General features: G+C 37.4%; 2 protein-coding genes across 3 annotated transcripts in view; one reads left to right on the top strand and one right to left on the bottom strand.

Annotated features, from left to right (window-relative positions):
- Positions 1–13,232, top strand: part of nAChRbeta2 (nicotinic acetylcholine receptor beta2) — a 122,039-nt gene extending 108,807 nt beyond the window's left edge. For both annotated transcript variants that reach the window (XM_074104182.1, XM_074104180.1), the window contains one exon: positions 12,555–13,232. In XM_074104182.1, coding sequence (XP_073960283.1) covers positions 12,555–12,773 — 219 coding nt within the window. In that variant the 3' untranslated portion in view covers positions 12,774–13,232. The remainder of the gene's footprint in view (positions 1–12,554) is intronic.
- Positions 13,233–15,599: 2,367 nt separating this feature from the next.
- LOC141439756 (uncharacterized) lies at positions 15,600–22,472 on the bottom strand. Its single transcript, XM_074104124.1, has 6 exons — positions 22,355–22,472; positions 21,249–21,324; positions 20,628–20,759; positions 19,887–19,960; positions 19,596–19,703; positions 15,600–17,529 (listed from the first exon to the last, which is right to left on the bottom strand). Exons 1-6 carry the CDS (start codon positions 22,381–22,383, stop codon positions 17,373–17,375), a joined length of 576 nt encoding a protein of 191 aa, XP_073960225.1. The 5' UTR covers positions 22,384–22,472; the 3' UTR covers positions 15,600–17,372.
- Between the last annotated feature and the right edge of the window lie 2,760 nt (positions 22,473–25,232).

The following is a 25,232-nucleotide window of genomic DNA, read 5'->3' as shown; positions in this document are numbered from 1 at the left end:
GGGTGAAAAATAATTTGGTAGGTCTAGAAGCGGATACTAGTTTTTTGTATGTATCTGAATATATTTTAACAGAGCATACTGTTCACTAAATTACGAAATAAGTTCTACAAATCATGCCAGCGCATAATCAAGCCGTTTTACCCACATTGTTGATCCGATATAGATTAAATATCATGGGTCTATTTGATAGTAATTGACCTAGTCGCAAACTAAACGCTATCACTGGGGGACAACACATAGGTAGGACACGTCACATGAATTTACCTACTTATACGTATATAGATAAATAAATACTTAATTATAAGACGGCCGGATGGCCAAGTGGTTTGAGAACCTGACTACGAAGCTTGAGGTCCCGGGTCGATTCAGTATAATATATATATAAGTATGTTTATCCGTTGCCTAGTATCCATAGTACAAGCTTTGCTTAGTTTGGGTTGGGACTAAGAGGGACTAGGTCAATTGCAATACTGAGTCAACTCACTGTCATTTTGCAATACAATGTTAACTGTAAAAATTATTTTCTAAGGGTTGACATTGTATTGCGATGATCTTCGCAGGGCGGCTGGCAAGAGCTGGATGAGAGAGGGTCGTGCCATGGGAAAGGCCTATGTCCAGCAGTGGACGAACATAGGCTGATGATGATGATGACGATGATGATGATGATGACATTGTATTGCAAAATTAATCAGGGTTAACACACTATTGCAAAACAGCATCCAATGGGCGTCAAGTGTTCCATAATATTTATTTATTATTAATTTAATACATTATTAAACACTAAAGACGCGAGAAAAGATATTCATATACGGATAAATATTATTGGATTAACATAAAAATTCAAGCACCATTAGAGGTTTAATAAAAATTATAAAAAAATAGTTTGAACAAGGAAAGAAATAAGGAAACTCTCATCGTAAAAATAAATTACAAATTTTTTGACGTGGAAGCAGTGGAAGCAGTATATTTAATATTTTTGATGTATATACGAGTATAAATTAAATTATCTCACCAGGAGCTTTAAAAGCGATCTCAAAAGAAATTACATTATCAGCATTAGCAGAGTGAAATATTAAATTCTCCAAGAGGGTGGGAGGGAAGAATGACCCAGGGCTGTCAACATTTAAAAACTTAAAGAAACTAAAAAAAAAACGCCCACTATATGTACAAATTTACCTATTAGTGCTTAGTGGGCCAGATTTTACGACTTAAAACCAAAAACAGTTAGTTTTATGTTTGGTGAATAAAGTAAACAAAATATTATAACTTAAAATTGTAGTTGAACTTATTTCAGAAAAAAAATAGCCCATAGTTTAAAAAATACCGTCTAGTTTTCAGCTAAAAAACAGTCATTAAATTCTCCTAAAATTGTGAACGTCTGTTCTAAGGTGACTTGCTAATTCTTATTAGGGATTCTCATGGGAATTTTGCAAAATTACAAAGCTTCTTGTAAGGCTTTCTTATGGTTTATGCGACCGAAGCTGCAGGTACCTACAAGCTAGTAGACAAATAATATCAAGTAGAATAATTTTACACAATCTATTTAGTATTAAATATATAGACCCGGATAACTCACGTCTTTAATCGAGTTTAGCTCGACATGTTTTGGGCAACGCGACTCGGTGGCTGCTGCAACACGCGAACTGCGCGCCGCCGCTCTGTTCGCGCGACTACCTGACGAAACTGACACCGGCGCACAACTACCCGCGTTTTCATCGTCATTTTCACTATAACTGTCAAATGTAGGTTGTTATCCGGGTCAATATATTTAATGATAATAATTAATATAATAATTTAACGTTTATTTTAGGCTCTAGTCCCATATAGGTACTTCATGTTAGTTACAGCCTTATGACGATAATGTTAGTAATTTAATTGCGATAGAATTACATTTTATCTCAAAATAGGATGTCAGTTCTAAATTAAAATAATACAATAATAATAACAATAACGAATATGAGTGAGTGTCACGGTAGTATCATGTTCAAAATCTATTTAGTAGTAGGTATAGTCGAGAAAATTGTATCGCGTACCAGGGTGGTTTTTCAATTTCGCTATGATTTCTTTGGCAGATGTATGGAATTTTAATATGGCATCATCATAAAGGTTCTACCCTGGTACGCAACTGACTGTAGGTTGTTGGCTCGACAACCCTAATATGAAGTCATCCCAATAATTATGAGTCGTCAAGTGAATCGTGTTTAATTTGAACTTGAGGGCGACAATTCCGTCGTAGGAAGGAGTAATTTGAGGATATTAGGGGGATTAATATAGGTAATGGAGTTCGACGTCACGAGAACGGATCGGCCCGCGGGGAGAGGGAGTGAACGAATAAAGACTGTTAAACTAAGGTGTTCTACTGTTTGCTTTGTGTTTTGTGGTGAGTTCTTATTGGGGTTAGGATTTTGAACATTTTGAATATTTTTAGCCGTTTAGGGTTACATTGAATTTTAGTAGGTAAGTGGTAATTATAATTAGGGAAACATACAAATTGGGGACTTGTCAAGTTTATACTTTCTTAATTAATAATTAAACTCGAGGAAACTTATTTTGTTTCATCAAAATTTATTTACAGTGTTGTTTTATCAAATCAGATTTTTGTGACGATTTACGGATAATCTAGTAAATAGTTTTGCTTTTGGAGTTGCACGTGGTTGGGACAGCTAATATTCTTAATCTAAGTATTTACATTTGAATTATTCAGAAATCCAAATTATGAGATTAAAACATATTATAACTTGACATTTTGCTGTTTTGTTTGTGATTTAATTTTACGGATTTAAATGATGCGTAAATATCCACAACCATGATCCGATGGCGATGACAGAAATGGGATACTTTTAGCTTTAGAACTTTCACGATACCTGCAGGATATGGATAGTTTTGTCGTCTTTTGTCGCCTGTCTACGACGTGTACTAAGACATTAATGTCTGTTGTAGTTCATTGTTTGATTGTAATCTCGTAGTACGGGTTAGTATGATAAGGTTCTACAGTGGCCATGGAATCAAATCGGTTAATTGTACGTAGTATGTGTTAATTTTGTGCAGACAAAGTAGTCCAATCACATTTTCAAAAGCTCATAATTAGAAATCTTTTCCTCTAAACGCACCAAAATTAAGGGGTTTCTGGGAAGCTGTCGTCTCTTCTGCTAAGTATCATCGATAGTGGTTCGAGTCGACTAATTACGACGCTCATTATGCTAGTGAACCGGAATCAGCACATTTAAATTGGTAGCAATCGATTTTAGGGCCCAGAGAAGTCCCGAGGGCATGGCTCGATTTAGAGAGAGCAAGGAATTACCGTTTTGTTTGAGCTTAGTAAGAAAAGTTATTGGAGGGAAAAGCGATAACGTTAGTTTTACGTAGGTACGTTTGTGAATTAAATTACTTGTTATTGAAAGAAAGAAAGAAAATAATTTATTTATAACAGCAGTGACGCATTACACAGGTTACTGCTGTCAATCATGCTGTCATTGCTATTGTATCGTCTTGCTGTAGTTCTAATGTTTAAGTTGTTTATTTCTTTGTTCATTCAATATATGAACCATTAACAAAAAATGGAGTTTCTTTTGTTTATTTTTTATATAAAAAAAATCTAGTGCCTTTTTATAAGATGCCATTTGCCAAAAGTAAAATGACAGGACCATGAGGTCAAAAATGTTCGTTTTCCTCCGAAGAGCGCAAAAGTTGGAGCAATTATTATTTATTTTATTACATTTATATTGGAGCTTTATATATGCAGTTAAAAAAAACCCTGAATTATTATAAGTGCGAAGGTTTGTAATTTTGTTTATTTGTTACCTTTCACGTTTAAACTGCTGAACCTATTTAGATAAAATTCGGTATACAGATGGGTAGTTTGAGTCCCGGGGAAGGACATAATGATAGTTTTTATTCCGGAAAATTGCTCAGTTCCCACCCCACGAATAGCGACAAACGAATTCTGCGCAAACCGAATTGCGGGCAACAGTTAGTTTTTACACTAGAAATTTTCTTATAATGTGCAAAGAGCCTTACGACTAACAGACAGGGTAGCTAAGTATGGTTTATATTCTTTATACATTTAACTACACCAACACAAACTAGACCAAATCAATCCCCCAAACAAAGCCCGGAATGACCGTAACGGTTGAGATCGCTTGCTTAATCCGCCGCAGTTTTAAATTTATTCGCCCTCTGGGCACCATTCATCGTCGGTCCAAAAATGAAGTGCGGTTATCTGTGAGACGTGCGGGCGTGCGAGGCATGCCGATCGGCTGATCGCTCGTTTCGGCTGTCTCCGCCTGTGTTCGGGAATCTCGACGATCGCCGGTTAATTTGGTTGTTCATAGAGCGTTTTTGGTAGTAAATTACAGACCTAGGGCGGTAGAATTATTACGTCCTCAAAAAACATTTGGCCAAACACTGGCTGTTTCCAGTTATGTTCGGTGATCTCAACGGTTCGGTATTACGGACTTATAAAAATGTAATAAAGTTAAATTTCTTTTGTTTCTCTATCTTTACAGCACTTGAGTTCGACTTTGTACCCGAAACAATTAGATTCAGCTTTGACAGATTTTGTAAAAATATTTATTTGATGGGCTTCAGGACGATGCAATAAACAATTAAAGGCGTGTTCTCAAAATTTAAGGACACGTTCTAAGCCATATCTCCAACGCCTTTACTGAACGGTACCACTGGGGGAGATTGCCTGATATAGAGGTATTTAATTTAACTCGTGAGCTAGGTATTTTACGATACGCGGCGAAACGTGGAAAATGTGCAAATCGAAGTTCGTATCGCACCGTTCCTTTCACTCGCGTATTAAATGACATAAGCGTCAGCGGGACGGCAACATACGAAGTTTGAGTTTTGCACTTCGTGGTATAGGGCCAGATAGGTACGGCCTGTTGCATAATCCTACTAATTATAAATGTGAAAGTTTGTGGGTGAGTGAGTGAGAGAGTATGTTTGTTACTTCTTCACGCTGAAACGGCTGGGCGGATTTAGATGAAATTTGGCAAAAAGTTAGTTTATAACCTGGATTAAAACATAGTATACTTTTTATCCCGATATTCCCACGGGATAGGGATAAAATCTCGAAATAACTGCTGGGTGTAGAGTCATGAAATTTGGCATGGTTCTTTTAATAGAACGTCAATGAAAACCACGATGTAATTTTAGGGAATTCCCACGAGAATTTAATAAAATCCCGGAATTTCAATTCAACTGCTGTATCTAATGATTTACGCGTGCGAAGCCGCGGGGTAAACGCTAGTCAAGTATATTTTTGAGTCTTAACTAACTATTGTACTACTCAGGTGCTACGATACGCTGAAATAATACAAGTACAGACCCACTCTTAAATAGATTGAATCCTTTCTTAAACAGAACCATCACGATGATTTACGCCACGCGTATTGCACCCAAAAACCCTCGAGCTCAGACATAACTCACTTTCGCCGAACGATTGTCCGGCTAATCTTGATCTATAGTATTTCGGCGAAGCTATAACTCGGCTTTCGGCACTTGGATCGACGACTATCAATACCGGACAGATTACAGTAAGAATTGACGTTTTAAAAATGAGCCCTTCATTTTGTTTGCCTTTCTCAGTTATTAATGGTGGCCCGCTATCTCGCCGAGGCCTGAATGCGAAGCAGCAAGATTTAAGGCTGTATTTTTTAGATGGTTCATTGATTAAGTGGCTAGGAAGAGTTTAGCGCAAGAAGTAAATTATTAAATTTATCAAACGAGGCGTTAAGACGCTTTTGCTGGCATCTATACCTAGAGCCATCCACGAAGTAGCGTGATTTTGTCGTGAATGACTCTACCTATATTTGTTGTTTCGTTATTAATTTTATTTAAATCTTCTCCCCTTTACATATTTATATAGTCATCGTGTAGACAGATAGAGTTAAGTTTTAAGGTTTGCGGACTATTTTTAAAATTTACTGCAGTACATATTATTCCATTGTTTGGTTAGGTAGGGTTAGGTAGACATTTATGTACGACTTTTCGGATAACATAGAACAATAACCTAACCAACTTGGAAAAGTTGAAAGCCCTAGGGGGGTAAATAAATACAAACCAAAACCAACCAAACCAAGTAAAGTTAATGACTGAATTAATTCTAATGAAACATAGCTAAATCACCGCAAGGAAACTGGCTTTCACGTAAAAAACCGCATCGAATTCGGTCCATCCGTTTGAGAGCTCCGATACTAAAGACACACAGATATTGGCGTCAAACTTATAACACCCCTATTTTTAGTCGAAGTTTAAAAAGAAAGTTCAAGATGATTCCTCTCTTTTGTACAATAAAGAGTTTACATACACATTTTTTCACGCATTTTTGTCCACAGTCAAGAAAATAAGAAATTTAAAAGTGTTAGCAGTTTATGAGGTCGAACGGTTTCATCCTACAAATTTATAAGACATCCTGGCACACACCTAAAACACCTAAGATGCAATTTTCGTGCACCTTCTTCCAGAAATGCCTTCGGTACCGTTTCCCCAAGTTTATTTTCCTTGTATCCACTACGTTACTGTTTTCAGGCCATACGGTACGAAATTTCCCAGTTTATGTTGTCACACGGGACATGTATGCCCGGATAACTTAGAGAGAATGTCTGCAAACACCGCGGGCTATTTTGAGTATGCTGCTTGAAGCCACTTATCTCTTCTCGGACATACTTTAGGAAATTCTTTGCCTTAAAATTTAGCACAGGCTTTGAGGCTTTTTGCTCAATAAGTAACCCAGACTTTGCGTAAGGCGTACTCTTAGAAGTAAATGAAATATATCAAAATGTACAGTCAAAATAAGTGGTCAAATAAGTGGTCCATCAATTTTTAAACGTTTTTTTTAACAAACGGACGTTTGAATGAACAAATGAATGCTAAAGTCAAACTTTCAAGTTGTCAGACAGGTGTTATCGACATTATTGTTAAATGAATAGAAATATTTGGCTGATGCTACCAAGACATGTGATATTAATAAAAGTGAATTCTTTTGCTAAATAACGTTAATAGTTGAATTTGCATGCACTTTACAAACCATATCTATTAGATAAATAGGCATTCAAACCACGGGTAGACTCAAAAATAAATCCCTACTAATATTACAATAATAGTAGATTGTTCAACAAGGGACTGAGATGTTTAGTTTAACATTTATTACTTTTAAAAATGTACGCTCGACTCCATTGACAGGCCATCTGTTCAAAATTCAAATAGCAAAAAAAAATTCTTAAGCGGATTTTCTGTTATTATTTATGAAGTGACGCTTTAAAAGCTTGCATATTTAGCCAACAGTTTTAAAATTTAAAACTATTTTAAAACTAATTGGATTATGCATAATAAAATGAATTAATCCATAATAATAATTGAATTGATTCATATTCGTAATCATTAATTGGGTTTCACGAAATTAAATCGTTTTTTTTTTTAATTTGCACAGTTGTCATTTTGAGGTTATTTCCACGCCTAAAAATCTTCCATTCACAAACTCCGTGTTGGCTGTTTAAGGGTTTCCAATGTAAATAAAAAAAAAGTACTTTAATCCCTAGAGAGTAAAAAAAGACTTTAGTCCCGATATGCAGAGACTAAAGAAACATTTGAAGAGCATGAGAAGTGAAAAAGTATATCTATCTGTCTGGTTCACGGTGGATGCAAGCCGCTGCCAACCGAAGCAACTGGAGGTGTATGGGGGAGGCCTATGTCCAACAGTGGACGTCCTACGGCTGTGATGATGATGATGATGATGATCTATCGGTCTAGAGTCCGTTTATTGCTATCCTGCAGCAACTATACAGTTATTCGGGATAAAAAATATTCAGTGTCCTTCCCATGGTCTCATGTTATTTCCATAGCAAATTTTGTCCAAACTGTTCAACAGTTTTAGGGGATGTTTCACCATCATTGATTAGTGTTAACTGGCGGTTAGGTGTGATGCCGTCTATTTGTTTGTTCGAATAGATGGAGACGCATCACACAGTTGGCTAACGCTAATCAATGGATGGTGAAACAGCCCCTAAGCATGAAAAGGTAACAGGCAAATGGGAAGACTGTCTAGTAAAATACTCTTATCGACGTTGATAGCTTTCAACGATGAGCATACCGTTTTATATTTTGCAATGGTACTCCATGAACAAACATCATCACAATGTAGTAAGTAGTATCACCATAATAGAGAACCCTGTTGCACGAGCCACGATTGCTTCAGTTATGAGATCTTCGGAAGTCACTGTACCGTGGATATCGTCGAGTGGATATCGAATTTCAATTTAAAGTCGCGCCTTCGCATTGGTACTACGGGATCTCGATTGATGGACTCACAAATTGATTTATTTGGACCTACTATAAGGCGCCTTCCGTCTTCGGTGAAGCGAGATTTATAAAGTCTATGAATTTTAAAGATGGCAGGGTATCGCAATGTTGCCCTTTTGGCGTTCAACTTAAAAAGCCTCATTTACCTTGCGAGAAATATTGTGCGAACTGCAGTTACACATGGTGTTACTTAAATAACTAAAAACCTAAGAGTGTTTTTTTCAGAATCGAAAAGAGGATCGATTGCACTATGCTAGGTTGCGTTTTTATTTAAATTACTATTTTGTTGTGCCAGTTTTAAAAGTTAAGTTAATACACCAATTAAGACTTAGCAAGCATTACATATTGCTTCAATAGTTTACTATAGGCCGTTTTCCTGACAGTTTTGATTTTATTCATAAAACAGTGGAGTGCAACGACTACAAGTTACGAGTGTAATGTAGAATTAGAAATTATGTAGAATTACTTACAAATATTTATGGTAGAATGGAATAGTTAGGGCTTGTTAGTGTGTACTTTGACCAAGAATCAGGTATCATCAGAGAACAATAAGGCAGGCATTGGAACTCCAAGATAAAACTACGTAACCAAAACCTACGTACTCGAATTTGGGATTATTAGTTTTAGGTTAAACTTTACTTTTTACGTTTTGCACTCATTTCAAACTATTTATATAAAATTTTAAATATTTTTTACCTCGTTTGAGGGTGAGCTATCTTACATATTCACAAGTAACATGGCTGCGGTTGGTTGCCTGCAAACGAAGCGAGACTCGTGTGGTTGGTTCCCATGGGATGCTCTTTGTATGAAGGCTATTTGCTTCGTGTGGGATTCGAGTTGCTCAGGGCGAATTAAAGTTTATTGAACCGTGACTTTTAAATCCGAAGTAAAGAAGTTTGCTAAAGAGCAAGTCATCGACGTAGTTCAAAAAACATATAAGTTGAAGTGGCAATGGGCAGGCTATTGCTAGAACACAGGTAGGGTGTCGAATACGAACCGCAAGACGCTGCGTTTATAGGCCTTCCACTTGGTAGACTACTTGCGGGAAACCAGTGGAACACGAGACAGGCTGTTCATTGTGGCGTTCTAAGGGGGAGATCTTTTTTGAACATGAAACTACCGCGAGACTCGCTCATAGATACAACAACAACAACAACAACGACAACAACAACTTTGAACGTGTTCCGGCTGACGATGATGAATTTGATTTCTAATTAAGTGTTTAATTTAGCAAACAACATTCTAAAGTGGGGGATTTCCCACTACGCAGATTTCTGTGTAAGTAATTGCCGCAAATATCACACTAGTTAAGTTTTCGACTACTTGAGATAGGCACAGCATTTAAAATTCCGTTTCAATTGCATTTATGGGTATATTTTCAAAAATTGGCCCACATATTCATCTAAAATGATTTGCCATGAACTACCTGTACAGTGGCGTAGCTTGGTAACCAAAGGCCCTGGGGCAAAAATAAACTAGGGCCCCATCTAAATTATTTAAAATCGTATGTCCGAATTCGACGTACTCCAGATTTGTCATTTATAGTTTGTATAAGTGAGAGTCCGAGGGGCCCCTGAGCTTGGGGGCAGCGGGGCACTGCCCCGTCTAACCCTTCGGTAACTATGCCACTGTAACTTTATATATATTTAATTAAATCAGAATAATGTTTATTTGTGTAATATTATTATAGTTACCATGTTCATGCGACCCAACGCAAAATGAATCAGGCCTCTAACAGTCAAACCATCAACTCTTTGACGCAGCATTCTTTGCCTCTGAAAGTTTAGAAAATGTCCAATTACGCCTTTCAAAGGCCAGTAAGAGGTTAGTTTAATTGAACCCGTTGAAGTTTTAAAAGGACATTTTTTATTATATCCGGAGCTCAAAGGGCTAATGATGGGAGCTATTTCCCGTCGCAGATTGCCTCGTGATTGTCAGGCTTTGATCGCACGCGTGTTCTTGTTTTCGCATTAAATTCTGGGAGATGGTTCAGGATATACGTAGACGTTTACTTTGGAGATTGAGTGGTAACAGTTTTGCTGTTGTAGCTTTGTTGTTTTAGATCACAGTGATGACATTTACATTGATGACCTTTAATTTGGGACTCACTCAAAATCGAATATCTGTAATCTTGTATGACAATTCAAAGGTTTTTTTTTACAAAACGGATCACATATTAAAGATCGTGACCGTATCTACACGGTTTAAAACAGTGGGAACTATAAAAAAACAACTGAGTTCCCGAGTGCAGGAGGTTTTGACTGAATTTTGACATCGTTGTTATGATAATAATATTTCTTAATATATGTTTGTAAAGCCTTAAGTATTTAAGAGAAGTTTCCCTGCCGCCCGCGCGGCCGCGTCAGGTATTTGTTTGGGATATTGCTGTCTTTATCGCTCGTGACAGAAGCGCTCGTAGCCGCTTCCCCCCATGCTCCCCCATGCCTTCCGCAACGACGTCCGTAATTTATATCGAGATAGCTGTAGGCTTTTCAAGATTTGGGCGGTTGAATGTTGAGTCTTCATATTATACGAAATGTTTAGCACATAAATCAATGATATTTTACGATCAAGACATTCATTATATTTTCTATGCCTGTGGTTTTTTCGATTTTTGTAAAAATGCTTTATTAGTCTGTAATTCTTTTTTTTGTCGATGTTCGAGCTCCTGTAATTCTGATATTATTAGGTACACATTTATATGAAAAATCTGAAAAACCACAGGCAAAGATGACGTTTAGTCCATACTTACAAAATTCATCTATTTCTGTTGCCTAGTTTACAAATGAGACCGGGACTACGTTTGTATGGAGAGTGGAACGAAGAGACTTCTCTTAAGGCTCAGCCAAGAATCGGAGTAGAATCGGATCAGCCAAGGGAAAAAGCTTGAGTATTATATTCATTAGAATTACAGCTAAAAACCACCTCAAGAAAACTCATTTCACGTAAAAACCGCATCGATATCGGTACATCTGTTTGAGTGCTACGATGCCACATACAGGCAGACAGACAAACAAACAGACATTGGCGTCAAACTTATAATACCCCTCTTTTTGTTTCGGGGGTTAAAAAAAGATCAATTTAAAATGCTAGGTTCCTATAATATTTTTAAAATATAAACTAGTCAGCAGATGCAAAACGAATAACACTAGAGACGGCTTCACAAAATTCAAATTTCACGCCACAACAATATGCAAAACACTTTATTCAATTTCTCACGAGTGTCTACTGTGTCACAGTTAAGACACCACAGAGGGTACAGGTTATTCCCTGGGTACGGAAATCGCCATAACAAATATAATCTTTATTTTGTCTAAAAATATGGTACGAAAGCTGGTGTAAAATTGAGTAGTTTCGTGGGTGGTTGATTAAATTTAGTCTGTCAATCCATTATCAGAAAATATTGGGCAGGTACTTTTTCTTTTGTCAATCAAACAAACAATGGCAAAGATGACGTCATGATTGTGACGTTAATGATGATGAAAGATTGCGTTGGGATTGTGGGTGATGTGTTGAAAATATAGTCGCTTAGTGTAGAATAGAAGGCGCAACGTGTTAGTTATTTTGATAACTGATAAGCACATAATTATAACAAAATTCTTTACCTAGCTTAAAAAGAATATACCTCGTTGAGTTTCTTGCCGGATTCTTCTCAACAGAGGTTTTTCCGAACCGGTGGAAGTTTTTTTTTTGACATTCGTACTGATTGTTATAATCTTAATTGCTATGGCCTAAATTGAATAAAGATATTTTGATTACCTACGTTAGAGACATACCTCTTCTTCTCAATCGCTCCCTCATTGCTGAGGATCGTGACTCCGTTTCAGCTTGTCAACAGCAATTCTCCATCGGTTACGATCAGCTGCCTGGTGGATTGCAGCGCTGATTGGTAGGTTGATCTGCTCTGAGATCTGGTCAGACCACCGTCTTGGGCTCCGGCCTCTGGGTCTTTTATCCTCAACTTTTCCTGTGACCACCAGGCGCTCCATATTGCTAGCATCTCTGCGAGCAATCTGTCCAAAGTATCGCATAACGCGCTGCATGCTGGTGGTAGACAGACGCTGAGCACTGAGAGACATACCTACGTTCTACAAAAAATACTTTCTACGAACACAATTAAATTGTTTCAATATCGCAATATCAGAACAAATTCTGGGAACATTGTTGAAACAACATGAAGTTGTTATTCACTCTTCATGGGGAAGATTGCGAAAGAATACATTTACCAAGCCACCTCTTGTCCACAGGTGGTGGAAGACTGGAAGTTCATGTCAATGGTCCTGGACCGCTTCTTCCTCTGGCTCTTCACCATCGCCTGCTTCGTGGGAACCTTCGGCATCATCTTCCAGTCTCCGTCTCTTTATGACACCAGGGTACCGGTGGACCAGCAGATATCCTCCATACCTATGAGGAAGAACAACTTCTTCTATCCTAAGGGTATTGAGACAATTGGGATTGTCAGCTAGATTGAGGATCAGGGTTTTAATATGTCTTTAAATTTGGATGGTAGATCATGGGGTTTCTTTAAAGAGTATTGTTTACAGTTCAGGTAAAATTTAATGAAAAGGCGTCCCTTTACGGAAGCCCACAATACAATAAACTATAAGAACTTTTTATAGAGCACAAAGTAAGCAATACAGAAAACAGGTATCAGTTGAGACCAAAAACTTGGTGGTATATGGTAGTTAACCAACTACTGATTGGAAAAAGTGCCACTGTGACACAATTGTAAAGTAAATTGAAAAATGAAAAATAGTTATTTATGTGGCTGGTGCATAATGCCTAATTATATGTAGCCGCATACATAACTTTATCTACATGCATATCATAAGTTTTCTATATGTTCAGATATGGCCTGTATTTTTAAGTTAGTGTTACTGATAACTAATTTGAAGTACCTACCAAAGCTTAAATAAAACAGATAATAAAAAACTAAAGTTTATTTATAATAATAATTATTATCTACATGCATGTATAAGTTTCTATATGCATTGTTAAAAAAAGTATTACCGATACTTTAATGTAAACATTAAGATGCACTGTACTTTAATGTGAACATTAAGATGCACCCGCAGATACCAGGTTTCTTAATAAAGGCCATTTGATAGTCGTTTCTGAACATATAATAGGGAAGTTATGATATGCATGTAGATAAATGTTTATTATAACACCAGGATAATAACAATCAATTATTAAATACAGTGGATCCCAAACTAGGCTAAGCCTGTATCTTGGGACCCGGAGTCGACATGAAGATAACTACCGCTATCCAGTCACAACTGTTTTTTTGTACAAATTTTAACTATCGAAATTTAGTTGTTCAACTTAATGAACTGCATGGACAAAAAATACAAGGTAAACGTACGAGTGCTTGTAAGTGTCCCTATAGTTGCCAGCTATAATTTTATGTCATTAGCAATAGAGGTAACAGCAGAGTGCCATCTATTTATATATGTATTTATGGTGTATGTATTTTCATGTTTGTTTTTTTTTGTTTTCTTTTATGTTCGTTGTTTATTCTTATTTTTAAATTTTGTTGTAGGTATTTGTGTGTCTTTGTAAATGTGAATAAATGTCTTCTTTCTTTCTTTATTTCTTTCTTTAGGCTTTAGCGTGTCGGACGTTTACCTAACCTACCTTTCAGTATACCATTAATGATCTAAAGTAAAATTCAATAGAATCTGTCAATTTTCTACATATTTAAGAGACCCTATCGTGGGCACACTTGATTATTTATGTCCCTGTTGTTGCAATTATCTAAAAGGAATCAAAAAAGAATAATAGTCACATCACAAAGCCTTAGGCTGCCCGGTGTTTATATTAGTAGGCTGGAAGTGTCTACAGGATTGTCAGATTCTATTGAATTGGAGTTTAATTTAAATTAAGTAGTTACCTCTACTTCTTGTTCACACGCAAGACAGGTACACGTTTGCTTCTGTACAGGATCCACCTCCAACAGGTTCCACAAAAGAATATAATATCGCCGTTACTGCTCACATGGGCCAAATTATTAGTCTATATTTTATCTATTTATATATTATGATGCCAAATATTGCGCGCAAATATTTCAGTAGTAAAATAAGTAATTAAGCCTTAGCTCAATTTTATGTAGTTTAGAGACATGCATTTACCAGGTGCATCCTTTGTTGGATTTTTTTTGGAATGCCCATGGGAAATAGTAAAATTCTGGTATTTTTATTCAACTACTAAACCTAAGGTTTCTCCACATCTAAAGACGTGGCGTCGGCAAAAGTCGATTGAAATAACCTTACCAACATAAAGTTGGGAAACTACCGATTTTGTCACTTCAAAGTTCAATATCTCAAAAACGACTGCATCGACTTTGATGAAACGTGTCTAAGAACTATCGCTAGAAAACCTGCTCTCAAATAAAAAAAAGGAATACAAATCGGTCCACCCGCTTAAGAGCTATAGTGCCACAGACAGACACACATAGCGGTCAAACTTATAACACCCCTCTTTTTGCGTCGGGGGTTAAAAAGCTTTACGCCCACGTAATAAGCGCTAACAAGGTATGCCTTCGGCTCGGATCGGCTCGGCCGACGCCTGCCGACGCGTCGTCGTCTATTTCGCTCTTATTGCGTTGGAATAAAGCTTTTTTCAATCGGCTTTTGTCGATTCCGCGTCCATAGGTGTGGAGAGACCCTAATGGGATGGTTCACACAGTATATAGTAAAGGATATAGTAACATATATATCGGGTCATTAGGCATTTTATCTGCCATAAGTAAGTAGATATGTACTACATTATTGTAAGCTCATAGAAATAAAAAAATAGCTAGTAATATAACATACAAGGTGAGATTTTAAATGTGATACTAAATCAGTGTTCCTAGCTCAGTTCATTTTACAATATAATCCATTAATTCCAATGTTAAAATGATTCTTGGAACTTATTGAAGTAAAATTACAAACTGAACGTGTGGACAACTCAACTAAAAAAAACTAATTTAGTTCAGCATTAATTGAGATAGAAACTTATATTGTATCACGTTCGAAATTTTACCTTATATTATAGAATTATAAATATATTATAAACAAATTAATTACAAATAGTAATAATGTTATAAATTATCTGATGTAATTTATCGAGCCTATATTGATTTTATAAAATTTAGATTTAAATATTATTTATATATATTTGTAATTAGTTTGAATGGCTGTGAACTTATGTTGTTAAAGTATTGTATAAATCGACTTAAGTCTATTTAGTGCACCTGTACCGAATATACGTCATAATGTATTGAAAGTGGAGCACAATAAAAGTCTTAATTAAATAAAGTTTTTTATTTCGTCATTAAACGTTAATAGAATCTTATTTCCATTAATTTTTAACAAGGAATTAATTTGGTAAAACTAATTGAGCATATTTAATTTTAAAAACAATTATAATACGAGGAAAATAATCTAAAGTATTCTTTGGAAATAACATTAAATTCCTATTTATAGACGTCACACACGGGGGATCGAAGAGTTGGCAGCTTCCTTGGACTCAGACAAATCTTTATTCAGAGAGGGAACGCTGCCAGCATCTACAGAACCTTGCCTAAGGGGACTCCTTTAAATTTTTTGTTTTGCTTTTTACATGTGCATTAAGATTAGGATAATTAAAAATAGTTATAATTTCATTACGTTGTTGTAAATAAAATATCATATATCTTATTCATGTCAGATTTTTTATCCGCTACCTGTCCGCTACAGCAATTACGGCTGAACATAAGTTTGAAACTTGATCTAGTTTGTGAACTATCGAACCAACTTATGTCCCATTATGGAATCTTTTCACAGTGACAGTCAAACTGACATTGCATTATGAAAGTCTCTGTGCCTATGAGGACTTATTACATTTTGATAAAATTCGCTTTGGATGGTATTGATTTTGGTTCGAATTCAAAATATTTAGTCGATTTCGGTTTACGATTTTTCATATGTACTGAATGACAGTAAATCCTTTCAAACGCCCGCACCTTTAGAACGAAACCGACACAATTTGAATTATTCACATTACTACAATAAATTTTACAATAAAACATGATTGAGTTTTAAAATGAGAACATTTTGAATTGTGTCGGTTTCGTTCTAAATGGGCGATGATCTTAAATTAGATAAGATTAGATTGTTCTCTTTGTAACATTTGTAACCATACATTGTGGAAAAGCAATAAAATATTGAGTATTGAGTATTAGATCATGTTTTCGTTCTATGAGAACTATTTAGCAGTCATACAAAGTTTGGTATGTAGCAAAGTTTGACTAAAATTGGTTGTTGTTCAAAAGATACGATTTTTATCAATTCGGGGAGACTTGTCTGTGATAATTCATTCAGTGATCGATTATCCATGAACCAAGATCTAACGCGAACGCAGCTCTAACAAGAAACAGCTGAGCGGAGCGAGGATAGATAAATGAAGCTTTTCTATTGGCTCATGAAAAACAAATTCGTCGCAACGCATCCTCGTAAAGTTCTGGTGGCAACGCAGCATAAGAGGGTGTGTTCACACTAGTTCCATTGACAGTACTATTATAGTGTTGCCAACTCCTAGAAACTCGAGTCGCTAAAATTAATTCCGCCCGGAGCGAGCGGACTCAGGATTTTGTCTAGGAGAGACACAAGAGGCCACTAGTGGTCTGAAAAGTTGAGAACGAAAGTTTCACTGAAATTGATTTGAATTTTTTTTTTTAAAATAGCTAAAGCTAGAGCATAAACGAATGGAGCCTTAGATAAATTTTGAAATTGGTGCGCAAGTGCGTTTGTCGTTTTTTATATATATCTCTTGGCACTGTTTAATTCTCGTCGTCGCCAAGTTGACAAAAAAATGTATCCATTATTGGTCCTAGAACTGTTTAAATTTGTATTCCAAAAGTCGCCAGATAAGTCGCTAAACCATTTTTGTCGTCAAAACTTTTTTTCGGTCGCTAAGACTTAAGCAAAAGTCGCTAAATTGGCAACACTTTATAGAACTCTATAAAGTATAATATATTACTGTCAATAGAACCAGTACCTAGTAGGAACACGCCAAGAGGGCAGAATTCATTTCATTATGATTTATACGTGGTTAGGTCGTATCTCGGCAAGCCTTGTGATCACGTCGAAGACGCTAAAAGGGCAGAGGTCTAAGTACTTGTCGCAGTCTCCTCTTTGTCCGTCGACTTCTGCTTCGTAGTAGTCATCCGAGAGACCCTCTTCGCGAGATGTCGATGGTCTGTGGAAAAAAGTGGTAAGTTTAAAAGGTAGGTAGTTGTCTTGTTAAAGGAGAAAATACCTGTTACCTTGTGCAGACAAATAGCGAGGTTACCGCTCTCAGCACGCAACGTATTTGTACCTTTCGTTCACAAGTTGTCAAGAAAATTTAATAATATTTAAAAAGGGGTCATCTAGTTTGCATATCAAAGTACAATGCATCGAAAAGTGAAGAAAAATCTCGAATTGATAAAATGATTCGAATTGATAAGTAGCAGGCAAATATAGAAAGAAGTAGGTATAGTATTGTAATTTACTAATAAAATACCTAATAATTTTTGAACTTTTTCAATCATTCAAAATATAATCGAAGACTCAAAGGATAACAGAATATTAAAAAATAGAATAACGAGCAAACAAAAAAAAACAACACAAATAAAAACTTTTTACTTTTTCGTGAACGCAGGGTTCCTTTTTAAATTACACCACCCTTTAGCACTTTTATTTTAGCGGCTGTAAGCACCTTAAAGCCTGCCTATTCAAATCTAAGAGATATCTGCTGCCGCGGGTGTAGCGTGAGTAGCGTTGATGCCCAAGCAATATCCCGCCGGATATTTGGTATGGCTCTCGTAGCTTTTGCGAAACCGGAATCCTCACCGCGTGTTCAGTGAAACTCAGTTCTTCCCCCGCGCTCTCACGCTACCAGCTCATGCACCGGTACCAAGTTGCAAGTCGATGCCATTAACCGTTGAAGAGTTCTATTGCGGAGAAAATTCTGGCTGGGACACCAAAATTTCACCATCAGATTTTTATAGGTACTGGTATTGTCACCACAGCACTTAAAGAGCATGTTAAATTTCAGCACAATCGGATACCAAAAAGTAGTCGAAAAATAGTTTGGATATTTTGAAACCACTAATTACTACTAAAATAGAGCTGAGCTCATTCACTCTGAAACTAACAATGGCATTGTATCTATGTCGGCGGCCGATCGTAAAATCCGGCAGATCACGAAATTCCTAGGCATATCGTGAAATGCCGCCAATTCATGAATTGGCTAAGGGACATCCGCCATATCGTTCATAACTCACCGTTTAGCGATTTGCCTAGTGACATTTAGGCAGATCATGAAATTCCTAGGCATATCATGAAGCGCCGCCATTTCATGATTTGGCCAGTTTAGGCAGATCATGAAATTCCTAGGCATATCATGAAACGCCGCCATATCGGTTCTGGCACTTCGCCGGCCGCTGCCGCGGCACGCTCGCTTCGCTCGCTCGGCTCGTGCGTCGTGATCACAATTAATACTAACCACTCCTCGCTTCGCTCGTCGTACCTAAATTTTTCTATATAAATTAATAACAACTAGTGAATACTTTATTTACCAACAAAATTCTAACCTCTAAAATACGGGTAGACGTCCATGGTTTTTTCACATTGTGCACAGAATCCGTTTGATTCACATAAAAAGAACGAAGCTGATGTTCAAAAGCTTCTTTTGCACTTCTATTTTGAATTCAATCACTATTTTCGTTTAAAGATCATTTTGTTGCGACGCCGACATTTTTCACGCGCTAAACAAACACGGGCGGTCAGCTGGTCACGGCCGCCATTGCATACGCAGCGCCACCAGTGGCCAAATAAGAAACTATTTTACGATGTGCCGGTATAGAGCTAGGAATATCGACGAATGCGTTGCTCTAATCGATCTGCCGTATTATTTCTCAGGCACATCGTGATATGCCTGGCCAACGTTTAGGCATATCATGAAATGGCGGCGTTTCACGATATGCCTAGGAATTTCGTGATCTGGCGGATTTTACGATCGGCCGCCGACATCTATACAATGCTATATCATCTGCTTTTATTCAAGTCAATATTCCAAGAATAGAGATACGATAGTCTAATTCACCTGCCAAGGCGGTTATATCCTTCTTTTACTACGAGCTGGTTATCTTATTTTGTGATTTCAACTATTTTCAACGTAATGGTATTGGAGTCTTCTATGGATGAGCTCAGTTCAAAAAGTTTAGACTATAAGTAAGAACGTTGGAGGTTAAATAAAAGCTTGTAAAATAAGATACATACGTGAAAATGATATGCATGATATGCCCGAGCAGACCGTTGTGGTGGAGTGGTGTCTCGGCTGCCTCGCAGATGTTACGGAGCATACATTCCTTGCCCTTCATGCCATGCCTGGAAATACCACACGAACTACTATAGTAGTATAAAATAATAGCAGTGTATAGTAGTGCAGTAATGTGTATGAACTATAATATATGTAATATAATTTTGCTGCTAAAATCATAAATCTTCCTTTTGGCTTTGTAGTTCTGTGTGTGGGGAGAAAACGTAAACTGAGTGGTAAAGGTAACTTACTCCTTAAACCTTGCTTCCAGCACTGTGTATGCTAATTCTCTCGTAATACTTCGGCTGTGGCGGGAACTGATGACCTGAAATAAATACAATATCCAAACAATGAACTAAGAACTTATAAACAATTACTTTGCTCACACGCAACCTTACATTAGCTACGTTCTATGCAACAAATAAATCTTGATGAACTCTAGGAGTTTGAAGTGCGTCAGCATAGTGTGGTGGTGGTGATAGTTGTGTCTGTCTGATGAATGCATATTTGTTGCATTAGCTTCCGTCGTCGTTTTTTTGAAGATTCAACAGACGTAATGAATGAATGAAAAAAGTTTATTCAACACACACATAATAGTAAATTTTGTATTTGTGAGTGAAAAGGTCCTGCCTCAGCATGAATCCTGGGATGGAGTCAGCGCTGGTCTTCCGGCGGGACCATACGTAAGAGAGTATCTTGAGTACGACCTCAGGAACGACAGATACATGCTGCTGCAGGGTAAAGTGGATGAAAAGTGACGTGCTGGGTGATGGAAAAGAAAGTTGCGGCTGCAAAACATCCGATAGTGGACCGGCATCTTCAATCTAACAGCTGTTCCAACTGGCTGCTGATAGAGAAGAGTACAAAAAGCTTACGGCCAACCTTCAGCATTGAAGAGACACTGAAGAAGTAGAACAAAAGGAAACTCGGGCGTCCAGGTATACTTGTATATGAGGTTATGTCGTCAATGATCGTAGTATATGAAGACTTACCGGTAGATTTGGGAACAGCACATCGTCTATCTCAGTGATGTTGGTGACGGGGGAATAGTTCGCTTCGAAGTTGTACGACACGAACACGTTCTTGTCCGGGATGTCGATAGGCACCGCAATGGCTAAGAAGATCTGCAACAGTAAACCAGTTATTTGGCAATACTGCTGACCAAAGAAATGAAAGATGTCTTTAAAAACAAAGACGACTTGTGAGTCGCCCGATTGGAGTCCGTGACTTTAATAAAAAAACCAAATACAACCAGAGGCCTCATTGTCTGACGCCTTTGGAATCAAAATTGTTATTACCACTTCTTTCTGTCACACGGTATTGGATGAGGGTAGAAAGAGATGGTGATTGCGATTGCGAGTGAGTTAGACAATAATTCATTTGAGAGCTACGATGCTACAGACAGACACTGGCGTCAAACTTCGGGATGTGTCGGGATTAATGATATTAGCCCCCTGTTTCACCATCCATTGATTGAATTTATCTGACGGATAAATGTGATGCCGTCTCTGTTTGTTTTGTTCGAATAGACGGAGACAGTATCACATTTATCCGTCAAATAAAATTTATCAATGGGTGATGAAACGGTCCCTAAGTTTTCAGTTACAACTTACCCCGTAAAGACTTGTAGGTGGAAAAATAAGCGCCCTCCTCTCTTTATGTCCTGCGACACTGGAGCCTACAAGTCCACTGAAAAAGAAGAAATCACTGTCAATTATCATACTGAGACTTCATGCTGAGTTGGAACCATTTCGTGACAATTTGTCTCTGTAATCTGTTTCTGCTTTACTCTTAAATACTTATCATGAGTAAATGACGACCGGAGGACCGTTTAGACGACCGGATGGTCAAGTGGTTAGAGAACCTGACTACGAAACTTGAGGTCCCGGGTTCGATTCCCGGCCGGGGCAGATATTTGTATGAATAATACGAATGTTTCTTCTCGGGTCCTGGGTGTTTAATATGTATTTAAGTATGTATTTATCTATATAAGTATGTTTATCCGTTGCCTAGTATCCATAGTACAAGCTTTGCTTAGTTTGGGACTAGGTCAATTGGTGTCAGGTGTCCCATGATAAAAAAAAAAAATGTTTTTCTTTTTTTTTCTTTTCACCGAAACGACGATGATGATTAAAATCTTGCTTCAAGTGTATTCTCTAGCTATGTCTAGTTACAGACACTAGCACCAATAATCAACGCAACAATAGGTGCATATAACCTAACCTGACCAAAAAAAGTTGGAACCTAGCTAGACCGATTATGATGAAACATAACTAAGAACCATCGCTAGAAAACCTGCTTTTAAATAAAAAAAACCGCATTTAAATCGGTCCGCCCGTTTAAGAGCTACGGTGCCACAAACAGACATACAGACACATATAGCGGTCAAACTTATAACACCCCTCTTTTTGCGTCGGGGGTTAAAAACATGACATAGTACGCCAGGCCATGCCAAAAAAAACACAATTATAAAAAAAAATTAAAAACCTTTTTTTCTGACTGTACTTGTTTATCATACAGCTGGCAAACGAGCAGGCGGGTCACCTCATGGTAAGTGATCACCGCCGCCCATGGACACCTACAGCATTATCATTACAAATTTCAAGTTAATCTGAGCACTGAAAGTGGGCTAAAAATTCAGCCTCCAACATTTATTCTATTCACGCTAATACGATAAGTTTAATAAAGCTTCTAGAAATCTACATAAAAAAACACTTACCATATCACAAAAATCCTTGCCCACTGCATTTTATTTACACAGAAAATAAAACACCAAGCATAATACAACTATAACCAACGGCGTATACACATCTAACTGGTTTCCGACTTGGTGTCAAACTGTGTTCTAAATATGTGACACCGTTGTATCAATTTACTATGACATGCTAAGTAGAAGCGTTACATTTTCTAGATGTAGGCCACTGTAGCATATATTCTATTAGATGGGTACATTTTCTACAGTAGGATCGCTCAGGGAGGATGTTGGACGACCGGATAGCTAAGTTGCTAGTGACTAAGTAGTGACTGACTTGGGGGTTCGAGCCAAATGTTTGTATGATGAATACTAATGTTTTGTACTCGAGTCTTGGGTGTGTGTATGTATATAATAATTATTATTATAAGTATTATTATACTAGCTTTTACCCGCGGCTTCGCCCGCGTGGAATTCGGTTATCGCGCGCTGTTCCCTCGAGAACTGCGCATTTTTCCGGGATAAGTAGCCTATGTCACTCTCAGGCCCATAAACTATATTTATGCCAAAAATCACATCGATCCGGCGCTTTGTTTCGACGTGAAATAAGGACAAACATACAAACACACATACTTTCGCATTTATAATATTAATATGGATTAATGTGGCTTGTCACAGCTTCTGTGAGCTATCTGTTTTATTTCAGTACCTATGAGCCTCATAGTAGTTTAATGACCATTGAATCACGTAGTTATCTATCTTATCTCGAACATAACAGGCACTTCAAACACTCGAGACTCTTTTGACGAAAGCGACTCCTGTTAACATCAAAACAATTGAAAACGAGCGAATTTTTCGTAAAAAAAATAGCCAGTGCCCTAAAACTAAGAAGGACAATAAAATTCCACCCATATCACTTTACGCTCTGATGCGCAAAAACCAACTTAAGCTTCCACTTACACAATCAAGCAATCCACAATCTAAACCCAATTCCTTTTCTCATAAGAGAGAAAACAGCATCTATCCGACATTACGGGCGGCAAATTTATGTTTGTGCAGGCTCACAAATTGGCTTTATGTCGTCTTGACAGATGTAATCTTAGAATTTACGTAATTTACGTGACAAAAGCTTCTTGGTGTCATTAGGGCGAGTGTACATGAGTACATGTGCTTACAGGCCATTAATAAGTGTGAGGAGCTAATATGACAGGTACAGGCGTGCAAAACGTTTATTACAGTGTAGTCATGGAAATAAATACTTGATTTATGGTTTGATGTGATGAATAGGTAGTTGTAATTATGAAATTTAGGTGATGCAGATAGTGAATTGGTAAATTGTCGAGTTGAATAAAATAAATGTATTGATATTTGCCACTAATTGCCACCGAAAGCCTAAATTCTTTCGTCATCATCTCGATGAAAATGGCGGTCTACCATTTCGACCGTGACAATTAACAGAGTCGGATCTGCCATTATTGTGCCAAAGTCAAATATACTGTTTTATATTGACTTTGACATAATAATCCTAAAACTGTAGATCCGACTTTGTTAATTGCCACGGTCGATTTTACCGTACCTTTACAGTACCTTTCCTTCGGCACCTCCAGCCACGTACAGTGAAATTGCGGAATCGAGTTCCCTTAAGACTGTTGGCAACACCGCCAACATAGAGTATTTTTTTACCTTTTTTATAAACTTTATTGTCTATGGGCTATGTGGCCGCCCCACTTTCTTCCCTTCTCTACCAGCCATTCCGAGCGTGTGTAACTGTGTAATTAATAATTAAGTGTGTGTCTTTGCAATAAACTTGCTTTTATCTGAAGAACCGGTGTTTTAAAGTGTCTACAGTCCGCTAATTATATATAATACCCTACAAGCAACACCAACTTGTACAAAGACCTAGACGTGGTTTTCCTGCTTCGTTATTTTCGTTATTATTTAAAAAATCTTAGAACTCTTTATTCAACGAACAATTTGTAGTTTATAAAGTACATTCGGCCGTTATTCTTAGTGTTAATTGTGTAATAAAGTACGCGAGGACTTAGGAGGTTAGACATAAATGTAGACTGTTAGGTTCTTTTACCGGCAAAGTCAACAACGACGCATATTATTAAGTATTAAAACTACTAGCATGGTATGTAGGGACCGTTATAATGAACATAATGCCGCATAGACTCCGTCCGTCAGGGGCACTCTCGGCTTATCTATATTATTTAATTCCACGCTTTCATCACTCGCGTCTGGATAAAGCATTACTTATGCCGTTTATTTTTCTACTAAACCTGTGGCATGATATCTAAATACTATAGCGTAGCGGTAATACACCTATATAGTTTATAGAATCAGGCGTTACTTTGCGGAGGTCCATATCAATGAACTAAAAGAATTTCTTTGCTCACCCGCGATCTTATGATAGCTAAGTTTATGCAAAATTTGCGTGTTCATGCAGTTCCTCCACCTCCACACTGTAAGAACACACACAAATCACACAAACCCATCTATCACCACCACCACCACACAAAACTGACGCGTTCCGAACTCAACCAGAGCTCACCTTCAGAGCAACACAAACGTACACCATACTATCAGATGTTAGACTGATGAGTACACCTATATAGTGGCAATACCGTGGTAGCATATTTTTTTGTGGTTTGACCTATGGCCTCTCAAGCAGGGGATCGTAGGTTTATACATGGAATTATGCGTCTAATTTTTTTTTAATTCACATCCAAACTATGTATCAAATTTACCATGAGCTGTACAGCGAAAAAAACAACTCGATTTGTGGGGGTAGACTACAATAGACAAATCTCTCTCCAGGCAGATGTTATGCCTGGGGACCGAAGTCCGAAGGAAGAGCGTCGAAAGTAGTTGTATTTATGCGTCCGAGTTGAGAACTTCGATA

The sequence above is a fragment of the Choristoneura fumiferana genome, chromosome 21, assembly GCF_025370935.1.
Source record: "Choristoneura fumiferana chromosome 21, NRCan_CFum_1, whole genome shotgun sequence".
NCBI classification, from domain to species: Eukaryota; Metazoa; Arthropoda; class Insecta; order Lepidoptera; family Tortricidae; genus Choristoneura; species Choristoneura fumiferana.
Note: the sequence above shows the minus strand (reverse complement) of the source record. Positions and strands in the feature narration are given on the sequence as shown.